At 45.8% G+C, this 20,262-nt stretch overlaps 1 protein-coding gene across 1 annotated transcript in view; it reads right to left on the reverse strand.

Annotated features, from left to right (window-relative positions):
- The window catches only part of LOC119450128 (serine/threonine-protein kinase BRSK2-like), a 122,701-nt gene extending 120,998 nt beyond the window's left edge, over positions 1-1,703 (reverse strand). Inside the window, exon 1 of the mRNA XM_037713494.2 lies at positions 1,404-1,703. Within this exon, the coding sequence (XP_037569422.1) occupies positions 1,404-1,536 (133 nt within the window). The 5' untranslated portion in view covers positions 1,537-1,703. The remainder of the gene's footprint in view (positions 1-1,403) is intronic.
- Positions 1,704-20,262: the final 18,559 nt, after the last annotated feature.

Genomic DNA, 20,262 nt, shown 5'->3' on the forward strand with positions numbered 1-20,262 from the left:
ATATATCGGTTAATTTTAAGCGCCGACCGTCTACTAAATGCACTGCGATAGAAACGCAAACGACCTTTACCGTGGATACAAAAGGGCTCGAAAGTTACAAAAAAAAAAAAAATACAGAAACGAAAGAGAGAAAAAAAAAGCTACTACCCAGTAAATTTACTAACACTAGCAACGATGTACAGCCTACTATGAAACAGTGCCTGAATAGTACGTTTCGGCTATTCCACAAGGTCCATGAATAAATTTATCATGAATATTCAGAAGCTCAATATTCGACATACGTGCTCCCATTAGTTGCTGCAATTGACAAGTTTTGTCTCTAGGATTCGGAAGTACGCTTCCAGTCAAACACCGGAAGTCGAAGAGAATCAATAAAACTGAAATCAATTGTTTTGAAACCAGGCAACTTGCAAGAACTGTAGCATATTGAGTGCAATATAGGACGCGTTGAAATGGAAACGAAAAGGAATGTACGGGGAGACAAGTTAAGTAATAAAGTATGGTTGTCGTAGGGGTTTACTATATCCTAAATATAAGAACAGGCCTTGAGAAAATAATTCTCCCTCCCACCTTCTCTTTAGGTAGAGCGAATGAAGCCAACCCGAGGCATTTCACTGAAAGAGATCTCATTAATAGTACACTTGTATTTCATCATTGTCGTGAATGTAATGCGGTTATGGTAATAATTGGTCGAGGCCATTGCAAGGGAGGCCTAAACTGAAGAAGTCTACGGGTACATTAAGTGACTCCAGACTTTCCCGATGACCACGTGAAAAAAAAAAATGCGAGAGGATGCACACATATGTATGGCAGCGCTGCTGCACTACAGGCTGTTGCAGCAAAACGTTACGTCGCAAATTTACACACACACAAAACAGAATGACTGAGCAAATTATACTAATGCAATATGCCCGGTTCATTAATACGCCACCGCGTGAACGTTGGGCCTGCTTAGATAAATCGAGCCACCATGAGCCAGTGATTGGGATAAATGGTGCTGATCAATCGACGCGCCATGACTTCCATACGACCGTATTTTTCACGAGTCAGAACAGTCGATGACTGTTGGACGACATATAGGGAAATCTATCATCGAAAGAATACATATAAATACGGGGAACAATTCAGAGGCACGAAGCCCCGTACAAACGCAGCCTTGTACGAGGATGACATCGCGAAAGCACGAGCCGTCCGACCGGCACTGCGTGTCGGCTGCCACCGCGTGGCGCCTTCTGGGACGAGCTCCGTGCGGAGACCCATCTGCCTCGCTCTGAACGTGCAATCGGGTTGACCAGAGGCTTCGGCTCTTGTTCGAGACTCAAACGAATGTCACTTGCAAGCACTTCCAAGCAACAACCAGACTCGGGATGAGGGCTGGAATGCCGTGCGCGGCCGAGGCTCACCGGTTTGTCCCTTGCCGAGCGTCTTCTCTAGCCGGTAGGGTCCGACGTACTGGAAGTGGTGCGAGTCGACCGCTGCCGAGCCTGGCTGCGGCTGAGCGGCTCCTGCGGGCTCTCGGTTGGAACCCGTCGACATGGCACATGCCCCGGAGTATCCGGCCGCCGGCTCGGAGCACGCGGGCAACACCACGGAGCGGGGCCGCGCGTAGCCGGCCGCTCGCCGGGGCCTGCTGCACGCTATAGGCTGCTCGACCGTATCCCCCGGCGCGCAAGGGAGCCTCCTTGGGCCGCCGCCATGTTGGCCTGCCGTTTTGCCTGCTGCGGCCGCCGGGCACTGCGGCGCGCGCGCGAGCTAAGGGAGAGAGGGGACACCCCTATTGATCCGCAACGCCCCGATGTGCGCGAGGGGAAGTGGTGGGGGGAGTGTGGCACGACGGCGCTCCCTGTCGCCGCGAGCATGCGCACTGCGCGCTCCCGGCGATGGTGGCGACTCGCGGCGGCGGTTCGACGCAACAACGCGATCGGCGGTGTCCCCCCATCGGTATGTGGCAACGGGCCGGGCCGGCTTCGCTACCGCAGCAAGGCGCTGGGGTTCAAGGGCGTGTGTCCGAGCCTCCCCCACCGTCACCAGTCGCCTCCTTTGCCCTCTGCGAGTTTCTCTGCTGATGCAGACAGAAAGATCCCCCGCAGAAGAAAGGAGCACGTTTTACGCCTAAGGTGTCGTCAGCTGGTGATAGACACGTGTACCCTAGTGTTCATTCAACTTGGCCACTCGGAATTAGCACCTAATGAGCCTCCATGCGAAGGTCAAGGGTTGTCTCCAAGCTATACGCCGCTCTTCTTTCGGTGCAACTTTTATTAAATCCACACTTAGGATCGATTGTATCCATCAAGCACGTACCATGCTCTTCGTCTCTGTGGTCCTCCTTTTGATAACTTCAACAAGCACGCCTGGCATCTTGCAGGCTGAATCTTCTCAGGCGCCGGATGCCCTTCAATTCGCTTATGTACCTTGTATTCTTCAGGTACCATGTTGTAGCTACAGCTTACAACCCACACGGACTAGTAGAGAATAAAAATTGAGTTTCATGGGGAAGGGAAGTTTGGATGTTGTGGTGAGGTTTCGTGGTATGCGTAAAAAGGCATAGAAAAGATTCATTTCTAATAACTTCAATGTATCACCAGAAACCGTTTCCTCAAGCGAGCGCTCGTTCAATTGACGAACAGAGACGTGAGTTTGCTATCGGGGCGATATAGCTGTTCTTATTTGAGCTGAATAGCATGTGCAAGCGATGTTCTGGTATCCGATGTAACGATGCAACGCAATTGAGAAACGCTTTACATATTTTGGGTTTCACAGCCCAGTCAATAAATAACAAATGAGATAATCTTTGTTGGGTACTACGGCCTTGTAACATTGCAAAAATATTATTGCCCTGTCAAATACTTCTAAGGGAAAACACAGCGGAGACAGGTAGCTGTATATCAGCTGAAACATCCGGCCACCCAGGTCTACCACTTTGAGAGCGGCGGGGATGACTCCATGTATGACGCTCCTTTGACGTCAATGAATAAAACAGCTCGAACACGTTTACATACTCTTTGGTGCTAAACTTAGGTAACCGCTGGTCTACGACATTATCAATCGATGAGCGGCGACGCCTGAAGCCTGTCGTGGCATCTGGGAAGGCAATGCTGTACTCGAACATGTGCCTGACCATTCGTTCCGAAGCTTCCTCAGTTCCAAAACTATCTCATTATAGGCCACGGGAGCACTGTATGTATAGCGTTGAGGTGAAAAACATGACACCGCCGATTGTGATGCACCTTTGAAATGTCACAATTGTCCTGGAAGGCACGAAGCGACGTTGAATGTTTGCCCGAGGATGCAACAGAAAGTTAGTATTCTTCAAAAAATGGCAAGTGACAAATCTTCCTGTAGAAAGGCTGCTCAATCTGTAGGGCTGCACTACGCTACTTTACCCCGCTTATCGCAGTTGTTTACATACTGTAAACCCTTTTCTAGGCGCCTGTGCTGCTCACGCAGCAGAAGCTCAAACACCAGCTTCTTCTCCGCGTCTGTTTAAAAGGTTTCATTTGAGCTAGTGACCGCAGCCAAGATGTAAAACCCGGTGGTGGCATTTCTGAATGCTTATCAACACAATGACCAACTTGCTTTCACCGTAGTACATATCTATTTCTACATCATCATCATCCCTCATGACACCTTTATGTCCCCGTTCCCACTCCCCCTGTGCAGAGTAGTAGACTAGAGCGCGCTAGCTCAGGCCGACCTCCTTGCCTTCCATCAAATCAATTCTCTCTCTCAGGCAAAATTCCAGACGTCCAAGAATCATCCTTTCCATCACTTTGCCCGCAGAGCTCGCTAATGCGACTGCGCGGCGCGATGAAAGTTCCAAAAGAGACTTGCCAGGCGTAAGTAGATAAACTAGGCGACTATCCTTCAAGTCTCTCACTTTACAAAATCGATGGCAGCAGAGCGTACAGCACTTCGTGTCACACTGTGTTTTGTTGGCGAGGAACAACAACCTAAATGGTTGATTTTGAGCGACTCTAAGGTGGCACTGCAGCGTTTACTGGCAATCTTGCGGCGTGGTCCACACGAGGCCATGCACCACCTTACTGAGAAAAAACACCAAGTCAGTTTTCATTGGCTACTGGAGATGCAAAATTTTGGGAAATTTTGCGCGGTAGTAGTTTATTTTTTTTTTTCAGGAAATGTTGGAAAGTTTTGGAAAAATAGAAACTCTAGTGAAAATAGCTCATATTTATTAATACAGCGATAAAATTCAATTATACTTAAATACATGGGATGATTGCACAGTCAACGCGAGGACAATGGAACCAATGCCTCATTCTCTTCTACGAAAGATTGCTAATCTGGTAACTGCGAAAAAGGTCACTCAGTGTCCAACTGATTCTCGCTGGACACAGTCGTATTAGAATCGATTGCGGCTGCTTCCGCATTCAAATTTATTTGTACGTAGACGAGTTTTTGAACGCGTTTACTGGTGAGTTTGGAGCGAAGCTTGTTATGAACATTCCCAAACCGACCAATTTCGTTCCCAGCTGGCAGGTGGCGAATGCACGTATCTGTAGCAGCTAAGAAGCTATAGGTGTCTGCGGCTCATTAGTGCAAAGGCCCTGCCACCAGGCTGGCAGTTTCCCGTGCTTCCCAGCGCCCAAGATGCCTTTCTTGGACCAAAGCTTGGAAGACATCTTGTATTCCTCTGAGTTTGAAACCTACGCCGTGTTTTTCTGCCATCCTTTCTGCCACAGGCGTCGCGTCTACTTGGACTTTCTGGGTGAAGGCTACCGGTCAATAAACCCACACATGCTACCTGAAAGCATCAAAGCCGCCGGTTTCGAGACCCTCGCTGTGTAATGAACGAGAAGAAATGAAATTGAGGGGCCGGGTTTTTATTGGTGATATCATAAGAAACCAACAAAAAATAAAACCAAGGACATCACAGGGAAAATTATCTGCAGTTCCTAATTCAATATATATATATAGGTACAGGGTGTCCCAACTATCACGCACCAACATTAAAAAAATTATTAGAGGTCTCTTATGCCACAACAAAGACGACTTGAAGGCCAAAGCCCGAGCGCCGCTAACACAATGACACGACGACCACTTTTTTTGCCGAGTCATCTTCACTCCGAACCCAAATTTTGCAAAGTCAATTTTGCAAGTCATCTTTATTCCATCAAACTCGGACCGTGACTCAGCACTTATTTTTCTGAGTCATCACCACTCTTAGGCCATATTATTCAGTCATTTTTGCAAGTCATTCTTTATTCACCAAACTCGGACCGTGATTCAGCACTTTTTTGCTGAGTCATCATCACTCCGAAACCACAGTTTGCAGTAATTTTTGCAAGTCATCAGGTTTATTTGGGGGCAAGTCACCCTTCTTATGATTCACCAAACTAGAACCGTGACTCGGCACTTTCTTTTGCTGAGTCACTCTCACTTGGACACTCCAATCTCACATATATTTTTGCGAGTCACTCCCCCACTCCATAACACCTTGATTCCCTTTTAATTCACTTGATTCACTGTTGGTGCACCTTATCACTGCTTGGTTCACCTTCATTCACTATATCATCTCGGTTTTACTTCCATCACACTTTGTTAGCTCTGGTATTCAAAATTTCCAATTTTCATCACTCTTGATTCACCCTTTCACCACTTGATGCACCTTCATTCACTTTAAATTCACTCTCATTTACTCTTCATTATCTTAGCTCACTCTATCTCATCATTACCTTTCATTTGACTCCTATCACCCAACTAAACCCCTTTAATTCCCCATTAATTCACTCTTAATTCACCACATTCACCTTTGTGCATAACCATTTTTCATCGTTATCATTATCATCATAATCATACGTACACCCATTACTATAATTAATTCTCGGTTCTTGGTCACTTTTCGGTTTCTTCGACCCATTTTCCCGCTTTGTCATGCTAATTATTATAATTAATTTAATTACTATCATGACCTTTTATCGATATTTATATTCCTCGTGTAATTGCCTATCGATTTATATATAATGTTATGGGGTTTGTAACGCTCTTATTGAGTTATCGATTTTTGTACAAATTTTTTATCAATATTTATCCGATTTTTGGCTCTACTTTTTCAAGGTCACCTCAGAACGGTTCCTCAGAACGGAACGGGCTCGCCCCCCATAAGGCTTGGGGACGAGCTCCACCGCTGGAAAAGCTGGCGCCACCGTCGGTGTGACGTGATATGAGGGATCACGTGGGCACAGCGGCCGCGTCGTCTGCTTCGGAAGCGCCGAAGCGAGCTGAAAACGAAAGTTTAGCCCCACCTGCGCTACGGTTCCGATTAAGTGGGAATGTTTTCCCGCTTCGGGTGGCTGCTTGACAGCAGTTGAAAGCCATATAATCAGTAGTGGCCGATATGGTAGGCTATTGGTCGGTACCGCAGTGCCGGACGCGTACGCAACGAAGCCCGGTGTCAGCCTTCCCACGTACCCGCAGGCCAAGAAGCTTCCCGTACCTTGGATTGCGAAACTTAGAACCGGCAAGCAGCCATCGGCTACAACTCGGGTGTATAGCAAGCACTTCCGCGAGGAAGATTTCTGCTACGGCGTTGGGGCTGCGATGTTCGGTGAGTAGCAGAAAGTGCGCACTGAGAAGCTCGCCCTTGCACGCTGCCCGGTTAATGTCAACATGATTTGGTCCACGAACTTGTTGATGCTGGCAAGTTCACAAGAATGGAAAGGGAACGGTAAGAAGCACATTAAAAAAAGGCATAGCATACGCTCATGTTTGTGTTAGAACCAAACAATGAATGTACTGGGTTAACAAAAAGAAGAATCCGGAGAGAGAGAGAGAGATAAAAAAAAAACATTTATTGTTAATAAGGTGGGGCGACTTCCTCGTAGGGTGGAGCCCTTAGTTCAGGACCCCATTGGCTCGCGCCACCCGGCGTGCCCGCTGGATGAGCGGGAAATTCCTCGCTGAGATGACCGATAAACATACAGTGCCGCTCAACTTGAGCAATAACGGTATTGAAACGTCCAAGAATTTAGAATAAAAGAAAGAAAAAGGGATTGAATCGTCGCGATGTCACATCACGAGTCGCCGTATAGTGTCGAAGTCCCTAGTTATAACGAAATTATTTTAACAGCTCTGATAGCGTCCACGCAACAATGATTGCTTGTGTACTGTCAAATGTTCATATGCTGCAGCCTAAAGCTCACGGCACGGTACGAAAACGCCCTCGCGCAGCGAAAGCGAAACATTGTGTGCGGACATGAATGCAGACGCGCAGTCGGTCCCTGCGAACCCGTGCGATCGCTGCATTGAGCCTTCATTCTGCTATGCTCCATTTGGTTATGCGGACAGCACACTGTCATATTTAACATAGTCTGCTCTCAGCGATTACCTACCTTTCACGCAAGAAGCTGGTTCGGGGGACTCCATCACAGCGACCGCGCGCAAAGCGCGTTCACTGTACGTATTCGGTAAAGATATAGCGCCTGTAAACTATTCTGCGCTTTCTGTTTGCCCAATATTTTGATAGTAAGAAACTTCCCTCGTTTGGAGAGTATTTACAGAAATGTCCAGGAGGGCTCCCGCGCGGTGTTTTTATTGAGCGCCGACAGCCAAACCTATAAGGAGCGCGCCGCGTTATCCCTCATACTATGCAAGCGAGCCGCTTTCGACAGATGGTGTCTCCGTAAGTCCTTGCCCCAATATGTGACCTTCGTGAAAGAAGCCCGCAAATACACGCAAAATTGCCGCGCGACTGGCGAGTTGTTCATGTTGCTCTACAATTTTAAGATTGACACTTTTCATGTAATAATAATATTCGAGAAGCTTATTTGTTAATTAAGACTATGTAATCAGGCGGTATGCAAAAAATAATCTTATATCTCCAAGCGACAGCAAGCCACATTACCTTGGTTCTGTCCAGCTACGTGGCATTTGCTTATTGTTAAAGCTTGGTGCAGGATAGTTGGAACACCCTGTATATATATATATATATATATATATATATATATATGTGTGTGTGTGTGTGTGTGTGTGTGTGTGTGTGTGTGTGTGTGTGTGTGTGTTGTGTGTGGTGTTGTGTGTGTGGGGGTGTGTGTGGTGTGTTGGGTGTGTGTGTGTGTGTGTGGTGTGTGTGTGGTGTGTGTGTGTGGTGTGGTGTGTGGTGTGGTGGTGTGTGGTGGGTGTGTGTGTGTGTGTGTGTGTGTGTGGTGTGCTGTGTGTGTGTGTGTGTGTGGTGTGTGTGTGTGTGTGTGGGTGTGTGTGGTGTGGTGGTGTGTGTGTGTGTGTGTGTGTGTGTGTGTGTTGGTGGTGTGTGTGTGTGTGTGTGTGGGTGTGTGTGGTGTGTGTGTGTGTGTGTGTGTGTGTGTGTGTGGGTGTGTGTGTGTGTGTGTGTGTGTGTGTGGTGTGTGTGTGTGTGTGTGTGTGTGTGTGTGTGTGTGTGTGTTGTGTGTGTGTGTGTGTGTGTGTGTGTGTGTGTGTGGTGTGTGTGTGTGTGTGTGTGTGTGTGTGTGTGTGTGTTGTGTGTGTGTGTGTGTGTGTGTGTGTGTGTGATGTGTGGTGTGTGTGTGTGTGTGTGTGTGTGTGTGTGTGTGTGTGTGTGTGTGGTGTGGTGTTTTCGGGTCCGGTGTTTACTAAAGTAAAACAAGTACAGGCGCACGTAGGAAAGCACAAACATTTACCTTCCCCGTTACGGCCGGGTACGTGCACCTGCACTTACTTTAATTTATATATATATATATATATATATATATATATATATATATATATATATAAGATACCCGTTTTGTCTTCCTCTCTGACTTTTACCTTGAATATGACCTTGTGTCTTAAGTCTCTCTTTTGTTACTACTACTATTTGAACCATTATACCTGCGTTCGTATGTGACATGTTCGATGTGTTAGAAAATAATTCCGCGTATTCAGCGTACCAATATAATTCAAGCCAGAACGACGCCTAAAATTGAGATTAACCTCCGTTAATAAGTCGTTCGGATCAAAATAAAATTTAATTATATCCCATCTTTGCGAAAGACATAGATCATCATTAGTCTAGTTTAGAGGCCAATCAGAAGTTTCTAAGCACAATCACTTCCTTTGTTAATTAAGTCCGATGATTCATTGTATATGTAAATATACATAAGGGAAGCGGAAATGCATTGTCGCTATCTGTACACAGCCGTGCTAGGGTCTTACAAGAAACGTCTGAAGGATAACGCGAACAAAGAGAATGCATAGACATCTGGGGAATCAAAATGAGGCAGCTCTATTTATTCACCGTAGCCATATCTCAACTGCATGCGCGTTACACAGAACATTGTTTTACTGTACTGTCTTGCTTTATTCTGAGACATGCAGGCGTGGACTTGATTCCCATCCTAAGTTCCAAAGCATGCGTAGATGTTTAGATTGTACAATAAACATTTTCACGCTGCACTGTAGTAACCAATACTGCGCATGTTCTTAAAAAATAAACAATAAAAATTGTTTTTTTTTTCATTTCAAATTACAGGAATCTATTTTTCGATTTTTGAAGGCCTACAAAGCTGCATTAACCGACGGCATACCCATACGCAATGTCTTGAAAGTAGGTTGGAAGAAGAAAGTAAGAAATGGTCTGTAAAGCACGCACAGAATTTCCAAGAAAACGCCGGCCTTTCGCGGCGACTCAACGTTATCAAATGCTTATGCGCTTATGCAATACCACTGCCTAGGCCACAAAAGGAAACCGCACGAAAAACAAATGCTTCCTGACATTCTCAGGGCAAATCAAAACGCCTGTTTCGGAGATTCCGGCTAACTCGCAAAGCCTCGGCGGGTATTCTCTCTTCTTCAATAAATTTTGTCCTGACGCTGATTTGTCTCCTGGTTCCTTTTTTTTTGTCATCGCGAAATAAGAACAGCACAATACATGCGCCCTTCATGTTAAGTTATCGCATTGATTCCCATTCAAGCGCGAATTTTACTCGTGCTCTATAGTTCAGGGTGTTTCAGTCAATATCAGGGTGTTGCAGGAAGCTACATTCTTTGTTTCGTTTTTTAAACGTTTGCGCCGTCAGGGTGCTTTCCTTAGCTCTAAGTATTCGTGGCTCATTATGCTTTAATTATCCGCCGCGAAAACCAGAGGTCGTAACGAACACAGCACAAAGGCACTGCCGGTGTTTGCTTTCGTGAAGCAGCCCCATTTGAGCCTCCAGTCTCTCCCCTCTCTCTCTCTCTCTCTCTCTCTCTCTCTCTCTATATATATATATATATATATATATATATATATATATATATATATATATATATATATATGTGTGTGTGCGTGTGTGTGTGTGTATCTTTCTATTTATTTTTTAATGAAAACTTTATAAGGATGAGCCTCTCGCTTTTCTGGGCTCACGAACTCCCAAGGGCACCGTTTATGACTTTCTTTCTTTTTATTTTTTTATTTTTTTTGTAATTTTCATTTAGCGTCTACAGGGTAGGAAATTCCGAGCCATACAAATATCTCCCGTCAAGCGTCCGCCTGTCTTTCTTTTTTTTCTGCTTATAAGCGCATTTTCTCCACTTCCTCCGACTCCGATAAAGCACACAGATAATTGGAACTTAACGGTGAGCGCTGCTTGCGAGCCATGTCAAACATTCATGAAAATTGTCCTAGTTTAATAATACTATACTATATGACAGTGCGGGATTAATAACAGCTTGCGTTGGCATGAAACGCACTATAGCCACTTCACAGCAGCAGTTTCCGTAATTATTACTCTAGCACTTCTGGCCAAAATATGACTTTGGACGTGATGGACATTCGTACTTGAACCTTCATTTATTACTGACCCAATAGTCTTCAACACGTGGATTGCAGAGCAGCTTCTCCACCAGCCTGTTTTGAATGAACTGAAAGATCAGAATGCTACCCCATAGACGAAACAAAGCATCTTTTTCCTCGACAGAACATCCTAGCAGTGACAGCTACGTCGGGAAGGGAGTGTTATCCGTAGTTAGAAATCTAACTAATCACCTCCTAACTTCATTTTTTTTCTATTTTAACTGCTATATAGTGCATTGGGCAATTTAACCGAATAATTCATAGAAGCAATTCATTAAATTAGCAAAGGTGTCGACAGATATGTGCATAAATAAGATTTGTGCCGCGAATTAGATTTGCGTGTGACGTAGTTTTTTACTAATGATAAAATACTGTTTTCAGGCGAAATTGTCCCCATGTTACACGAACGCTTTCAATTACTGTTGAAATTAGCAGCTATTTATCGTTCAAGGGCCATCGACGCGATACGCTGCCACACTGTATATTGGAATAATCATTGAGAAACTTTGCATGCTAAAAATTGCAGTCATTATATGCACTAAAGAAGGTATTTTATTGTGAAGTTGTACTTACAGTCATATTAATTGGACTGTCATTAAGTTGACAAGCTGTATATTATTATTTCTTACTGTTTAAATTTTATTTGTTTATTTTAGTTTTCGTGCTGCAGCCCACGAGACAGACCAGTGATCAACGTAAACACCGCGCCCCTTAGGTGATCAAAACGCGTCAAACATATGCACGCCGGTGGCGAAACGTGAGGAAATCTTGGTGAAGGATAATTGGTTCATTTCAATATAAACTGATAGGACGGCACGGCAATTACGACACAAAGAACATCAAGAGCGCTTTTCCACAGCTCTTGTTGTGTGGTGCGTGTTTTTCTTTGTGTTCTTATTTCAGTCGCGCTCTATCATCTCGTAGAGAGGAATCGTATACGCCGACGAGCGCGTACATCTGGGACCCTGCGTGGAAGTGCAGGGCTGGTGTTCCTGAGAAAAAGCAGGAAGTTATTCTAAAGCGTTTTTCCTCGAAACATCTTGTTGCGTGTCAGCCAGGAATGGAGCAGGCAAAGTTTCAATTAACAACAGCATTTTTTGCACAGCACTTACGGCCGCAGATGTTTCTTCCTCGAAATATTTCGTTGCGTGTCAGCCAGGAACGCAGCAGGCAAAGCTTCAACGAAAAACAGCGTGTATCGCCCACGGGCGCACTTACGACCTTGCGCACTTACGGCCGCAAGGTCGCACCAGGAAAGAGCACGATGTCGCGCTGAGCACGCTAGTTTATGCACTTGGTCACGCATGCGCATTACATGTGGTCTGGTTATCAGACACGCTATCGCGAGCCCAGCACTTCTTCCGCCTTTATTACGCGACAGTCATAGTCGACGTCCCTACTTGTAATCTATCAGGTGGTCGACGATGACGAAGCCGGTAGCGCCGTGCCGTGTCAATCTGCGGCGTCTATGGTAAAAGGAGAACATTAGCTGGTGATGATGAAGGCGCAGGCCCCGACCCGGTGTCGCTTTGGGGTAACACCAAAAAAAACGCCATCGGCTACAGCACCGTTTCCAGCAGGAACAGTCGCACTTTCGAGCAGATGATTCTTGTGGCGCGGCCATCGAAGCATCCTGAAGGGGTCGAAACATCGACCCTTAAAGGCACTGGTGTGGTCTGAGTAAACACAACTGCTGGCACCAGTTTGGGCTGTGCTGTGTTATTTCGTGCAAGCTCGTGACAACCAACACTAACTTCGCGGGAACAACACTGTCGACTCACTGTCTGTCTAAGCTACTTGCAAGCCACCCTCTTACCTACCACAGGTTATAGTACATCTAGACGGATACGCAAGCGTGAAACAAACAACATGTCGGCCTGTGTTTCGTGCATGATTGCGTGGGGAGTGTTCCTATAGGCGATCAGCACTTTCCGAAACATTACGTACAGTGGTTACCTCGTGCCGTTCTTATACAGGGCATTCTAACAAGGTCTGCATGAAATGTTCCGCGAGTCTCTTTGGCTCTTGTGTTGTAGGGCACTGTCTGCACGTGTAGGACGCCCTTATCCCGGACGAACTGCTTAAAGTCCTGCGACGTGAATTTGTGGACCGTTATCCGACACAATTGTCTCTGGGAAGAAAAAAACAGCGCAATAGAGACGAGGACGAAAAGAAGACACGTACGAAAGGCAGGCGCTAACTTCCAACTAAAGTTTTGTTTGAAGAAACAAGGTTTATATACATGAAAATGAATTGCACCAAGGTGACGTCATGAACTCCCTATCGCATCAAAAAAGCAATCTCTTTGTCGGAAGGTGCCACTGACGGGCAGCTGATGCACGTGCCCTCGGCCCTCGCAACGTAAAAAACTTCTAAATTCTCCCTTTCGAGTCTATCTCCGGAACGTGCCAGAAACTTGGTGTCATAAAGATTCAGACGGCATTTGTGACGTTTACAATGTTCAGCCAGATGACCTTCCGCATTGTTATTACCGACCCAGTTGTGCGCTCGCGCCCTTTAATTGTAACATCGCCCCGTTTGCCCAATATATACCTGCTTGCAGCTTAGGGGGATTTCATAGACAACATTTCTAGTGCAACGCGTGTATTGTGCGTTGCACTAGAGCATGAGTCAGATTTTGCTTTGGTCACCATCGGGCATATTTTGGCCAATATACATGGCGCAATAAAGACAAGATTAACATTGTGCCTCTGCGCAACCTTCTTGAGGTTGTGGGAGACCCTGTGCCAGTATGGGATTACGTGTACGCTCCTCCTGTCAACTGGTTTTCTTTGTTAAATCTCTCTCTTACATGTTTAATCTTTTTAGGAAGCTTATCGCAGACGCTAGTAACCAAATAAGACGGGAAACCGGCTTTTCATGTATTGTTCCTTCAAATACCTTGTTCAAATACCTTCAAATACCTTTCACCTTGTTCCTTCAAATAAAATTTTAGTTGGAAGTTAGCGCCTGTCTGTTGTACCTGTATACTTTTCGTCCTCGTCTCTTTTGCGTTGTTTTTTCTTCAAGTATGTTACACCAACTCGCCCACATCAAGCTCCTGCTGTTTTTGGGAAGCTAAAGCTCACTAAACCATCTCGCAAGCATTTCATCATGGTCTCCGTAGTAGTCCTGCGCATCGCAAACACTTAAGGCAGCTTGAAGTGGGCATCAACCACTATAAGAAACGTTGTGTGTGGAAATGGTCCAGCAAAATTATGTGTACACGCTGCCACGGTGCTGAGAGCCACGACCACTGGTACAATAGTGTGTTGCAAGAGACGCTACGTTATTCTCGACAACGTACAAATGATTGAATCATACATTCAAGCTTGGCGTCAATGGCTGGCCACCAGACGTAAATACGTGCCAAAGCCTTGATGTGCACTATGGCCGGGTGACCCTCGTGTAACTCGTCCAGAACTGCAAGCTGCAAGGTTAGCCAGGTTGACCACTCGTGTTCTTATATAGTAAGATTCACCTCTGATGTACACCGTCAGTTCACTGCGTCTGGTGAAATAAAGTTTGAGCTTGTCATCACCAATAGGTGTTGGTCAAACGATGCTTATGAACTCCTTGCACGAGAACCTTGTCATGTTTCGTGGCGAGCGCTATCGCTCTACTCGATACTGACAGGGAGGCCAGTCGCAAAGAATTCAGTCTTTTCACTTTCTTACGTTTCGTGGTTGACACATAGCAGCGGCAGTCGGGAGCAAACATGTGCTTCGATATTATCGATAGATTTCTTAAAGACTGTACGTGGTCAATATCACTGTCCAATGCTTTAATCGCGCAGTTGCAATAGGAAAAATCTCCTTGGTAGGTCCCGAAATGTGTTGTAAATGTTTACGATCTGTGACAAGCGTGAATGTTTCGCCGTAAATGTAGAAGGGAAATTTCCTTATGCGGAAAACTGTAGGCAATGATTCTTTTTCCAGGTGGTTGTATTTGTTCTCAGCTTGTGATGGCATGCGCAAACACAAGCAACTGGACTATAGACCTGCCGTCCTCGAAAACGTGAAAAAGGGCCGCACCTACTCCGTACTGCGATGCATCGCATGAACAGCTGTAGTGGTCCATCCGGGTCATAGTGGGCCACGAGTGGTGGTGACGAGACATTTTTGCACTTGCCCAAACACTGTGCTGTAGTGGTCGTCCCAGGACCAAGGAGCGTCCTTCCGCAGAAGCCTGTAAAAATGCTGAGCAATGGTTGCTAAATGATGCACAAACTTTCGTTCACGACGCCCAAGAAGGACTCTCATTGCTTCTTGGTTGTCGCTGCGCCAGCCCTGATAACTACCTCAATTTTGTCTTGTGATGCAAATATTGATTCTGCGCTTCCCTTTTGTCCCAGGTGGCAGAGCTCGTTTAAAAAAACAAATTCTTTTTTCTTCGCTCTGACACTATGCTCTACCAGACGTTTCACGAGCGTTTTTCTATTCAAAATACAAACTCGAGGAGAAACTGACTTGTGGGCCTCCTTGACCAAGCCGACCGACCCGACCCCTTCTTGGTGCCTTCAATCCGATACTCGTCTCAAAATGTCGCGCGTAGACTAGTTACGGAGAACTCAAGGTTTCAAAGAAAAAGTTTTTTTTTTTTTTTTTTTTTGCCCGGCACTTACACGCGCGAGGACACATCAGGAATGAGCAGACTATCGACTCATTGGTACTTCTATAATTTTGTACTGCTTATTAAGTGTCCGACTACTGTTAAAGGGAAATATACATATTGAGTATAGATTTCTCTATGTCTCAATGGTCGTTGAAAATTGAAAATGGCAGCGTCGGCACGGTCGAACCCCGCTGCGTGTGATAGCCACCGGCTGGAAGATCAATGAAATCGTGCGTGTTTAGGTCGCCACTGCATTTTTTGCAGATTTCGTAGACGGGTATTAAGAAACTGGCCGTAGTTTGAGAATTTATGGTAAGATAATATGGCTTGATCGTTGACCATTGCACGTTGATCGTTGACTTGATCGTTAACTGCATCATTGCGTGATTCCTGCGTTAACTTCAGACACTATACCACTGGCCCGTCTCCTTCATGGTTGCAGCTAATACTGCTCCGTACCATTTCGCCCTCAGGCACGATAGCTATATCTTAGCTTCTTCCTATACGCCTTAATGACTGTCCCCTTCTTAGGACAAATCGGAGCCTACAGCTCATGACACTTAAAGAGGAAGCTTTAACTCGGGTGCCAACTCCGATTTCTACAATCTAACACATCCACTGCAAACAACCACTGACCGACTTGAAAATAAATTCGTTGCATTTCAATGTTAAATTCTACTCACTACAGAAAGCAGAATGATGATTGAGGGCGTCGCATGCTTCTTTACAAAAGTTGCCGAAAATATAGAATCACGAAGTTTACAAATACGTAATACAAATACGTAACACCGAAACTTCCAGTTCTCTAAACTGCCCTTGTTAGAATATTTAAACTGGACAAGACGGAGAAGAGAGAAGGGAGGAAGGAAATGCATAGAGGCTAACCAGACTTTGTCAGGTTTGCTACCCTACACGTGGGCAGGGGGGTAGGGGAGTGAAATTCTATATATAAGGTTACAGCTTACATAAAATTGTTATGATAATTATGAGGGTTTTGCAAAAGCCCTAATCACAAATTAGTAAGAACAGAGGGAACCTAAGGGCTCGATTTTCATCTATCACGATCGTACGAAGTGACAGACCTGGGGCAAGTTATTTTTCATTCAAAATTGGTACAAATCACGAATTAGTAGTATACTTGAGAGCGGTGTAAAATGCATTAATTTTGTCCGCTTTAGATTTCTTAACAGATGCAGTTGGTACTATTGTAATGTAGTTATTTGTTACTGAGTCACAGAGCTTCAAGCTTGCTTGAAACATACATTCGCCAACGATCAAAGACAAATAATAACATGACGTTTCGAGCCCCGTACGTGTTCCTTGATCACAATGCAGATGCAAGCATGGGCGTGGAACTTGGTACTTAGTATTTTTTTATTTTGCAATTTTCAACTATTTGAAAGACAATAACTACCTAAATCAGAAATCTACTCATTAGTGTCACTATAGAGAGAGTGTGTGTGTGTAGGAGTGTGCGTGCGTGCGTGCGTGCGCGTGTGCGTGCGCCCTCTTCATTGCACTGAGTACTCCTATATCTGTTGTGTTCTGTTTAAGTTGACCGCTTTAGAGAGATTTAGGTTGAAAATATTTAGGCTACTCCAATTCCTTTCGTTCTTCAGCAAACTATCTTAAATTACATAACGAAAGCCAAGGCTGCGACGATGCAGAGTTACATCACTAACTATTTTAGTGTAAACATAGTGCCCCCTAGCTAGTAGAGCGCCCCATATGCACAGTATACGAAAAGACTGGAGCCAGCTGATAACATTTGGTTTTCCGTCTGTAGCGCTGTCCCGGAAGAAATTCTATGAAACGTAATGAGCAGTGCGCGGCGTCATATCACACCACGCGTGCAGCAGAGGTTTCGAATGGGTCCGACGTAACCGGTGTCCCTGAACGCTACCGCATTTGAGCCAGCCTTAGATGATCACACAGCAATCCACGCTCCTTGAGCAAGTCCCCAAATGGATCTTTGTCTCCTTTTTGTTTTCGCTAATGAGCTCAACTACAACTGATGTCGCCCCTCACCGCTCACCGAATTTAAGCGGATGCATGCATATCGTCAGCCCCGCCACTGCACATGAAGGTAACCATTTTCTCTCCTATATACGATCCGTCGGATCGTATACATGGCCTGCTAGTGATGTTTGTGAGGGTCGGCGCAGCTTATACGAGGAAGCCGAGGGCAGAAAGCGATGGGAAGGCGTGTCTGGGTAGTGGGGAAAACCTGCGCACGCGGCGCCATTTGCTCCCGGCCTCGGTTCCGCGCACTATATACCGCCGCTGCTGCCCGGCGAGCCGGAAAGATAGCGTTCAAGCTCACACGCGCACTGCAGTATCACGTCCACAGCAGCCGGAACAAGATTAATCGGGCCGCGCGCACCTCTCCAGCGTGCTGGCTCCTAGCGCAGCGGCCGCGAGCTTGAGAGCAACAACAGCGAGGAAGATAACCTTCGTGCGCAAATGAATCAGTTTGTTTCTTTCTATTCGCCACTTCCCCGAAAACAGCTCTGGCGACGGCAATAAGCCCACAGTACGTAGACATACAGCGCTCTAAGTCGTTCGAAAGCAGTTTTATCCGAAACAAACTTGTGTTGTTATTAAAAGTTAAATTTTGGGATTTTATGTGCCAAACCCGAGATCTGATTATGAGTCACGCCGTAGAGGGGGGGCTCCTGAATAATTTTTTTGCCACCTGGGGTTGGTTAACGTGCACTCATTACACGGTACACGCACATTTCTGCATTTCACCCGCATCGAAAAGCGGCCACCGCGGCCGGGATTTCAGCCCACGACCTCGTGCTTAGCAGCGCTAAATTAGCACTATTAAGGAACAGCTTTTATGCAAGAAGGGCAAGAAAAGCGACTTCTGCAAGACACAAGTGCTTTTGGGTGCATCAATAGGCGTCACAGCATTATACTAAGGCTTATTTCGAACAAAGGAATGTCTACACACTAAAATTTACTTGACAGTCATTATTATTATTATTATTATTATTATTATTATTATTATTATTATTATTATTATTATTATTATTATTATTATCATCATCATCATCATCGTCGTCGTCATCGTCGTCGTCGTTGTTGTCGTTGTTTATAGATAGACAGAGAAAGAGAGAGAGGCTCTTTATATAAGCATGCATGGGGCAGGTTGGTGACGGAGAAAATTCAGTACTTGATCTTGCTTTCGGGGCTTGTGTCCGCATTGCATCGCTATTTGAGTGCTTGTGACTTTCGTGCGTCCAATGCGTGTTGACATTTTGTGCTTGTTTCCTTTTTCTTTTTCCTTGTCGAGCAGTATACTTGGAATTTTGACATAGCCAACCCTAAATAGGATCAGCTATCATTCCAACTTTCTAGCCTACCTTGTAACTCTTCTAGGTATAATATTAAATGAAATAAGACCATTAGGGAAATGGTCAGTGTGTGTGTGTGTGTGTGTGTGTGTGTGTGTGTGTGTGTGTGTGTGTGTGTGTGTGTGTGTGTGTGTGTGTGTGTGTGTGTGTGTGTGTGTGTGTGTGTGTGTGTGTGTGTGTGTGTGTGTGTGTGTGTGTGTGTGCGTGCGTGCGTGCGTGCGTGCGTGCGTGCGTGCGTGCGTGCGTGCGCGTGCGTGCGTGCGTGCGTGCGTGCGTGCGTGCGTGCGTGCGCGTGTGTGTGCGCGCGCTATACTGGTCGCCGCCCTATGAGGGCCCCTCCTCATACTCCTCATAAAGGGAGACTTTAAGCCCTGGCCACAAGCGACACAGTAATCTTGCATTGCAGTGGAAGAGGCCTTGCCGTAGATGGAGCTTCATGGAAGGGTCGTGAATTCGTACGCGACCATTTCAAAGAAGGGCGGAGTTCGAGTCAGCTAGAGTGGCATTACGAGCAAGCGATCCAAGTTTTCTTGCAGCGTCTCTTCTAGACAAATGTGTCCGAAACTCTCTGTGCCGTGCAGGTTGGCGGACCGCGCGTCACCGTAAGCGAGGTCATTGCCAACGATGTCGCAATGATCCTTGAAAACGATGTCGTGGCCCTTTTCAAAAACAAGATGTTGAGACTCCCGGATCCCGAACAGTAACTGCCCGTAGATTCTGACGTAGGCTTGACAGCAGGCTCTGAAGGACTTGGAGTCACAAAATATAACCATTTTATTAGTGGTGTTTAAATGACATAATTAATCGCGGTAAGCTCAGCCGCCATTGATGTCGTCGTGTGGGACACTATGAACTTTATCATTACCGATTTATCAACTGCATCCGAGCAGCTCGCAGATTAAATGGAGCTGTCAGTGTAAGCAGTCACCACGCTCCTCCTGCAGCAATGATAAGCACATTTGCTTCAAAGCGAAGGCGGACATCACGGTCCCTTTTTGTGATGCCTAGAATGATGAGATTTACGACAAGCCATGCGAGACACAACAAAGAAGACATTGGTCTTGCCGCGGGAGAACAGTTCTTCGGAAGAGTGTCGTGATGATATACAACTAGGCGATAAATTATGGCTAGTGTCTCTGCACTGGAAAGGAAGCCAAATGACAAAATAGGCGAGTGTGTACTCTCTGAGAGTAGGTGGTGATATACGTCATGATCGGATGGGCCATGGCAATGAAAATTGTTGCAGCCGTTGTCGCTCAGCGAGGGAGACCTAAACACCTGCTGTGGGCTTAGTCCTGTATACTCTCAAGAGCATGAGGATTGGAAACACGCCGTGCACAAGGCCTGCATGTTTCTATGTCATCTATATGAAAAGAGTTAACGCTTGCTATAGGCGTTATCGTAAATCGCCATCTCTCCTGGAGTCCCCATTGCACGTGCTTGAAGAAGTTGTCATCTATGGTCCATCTACAAAAATTCCTATACAACAAGACGTAGGGGCCACACCAGTACGCGTTATAATCG

This window comes from Dermacentor silvarum, chromosome 4, assembly GCF_013339745.2.
Source record: "Dermacentor silvarum isolate Dsil-2018 chromosome 4, BIME_Dsil_1.4, whole genome shotgun sequence".
Taxonomy (NCBI): domain Eukaryota; kingdom Metazoa; phylum Arthropoda; class Arachnida; order Ixodida; family Ixodidae; genus Dermacentor; species Dermacentor silvarum.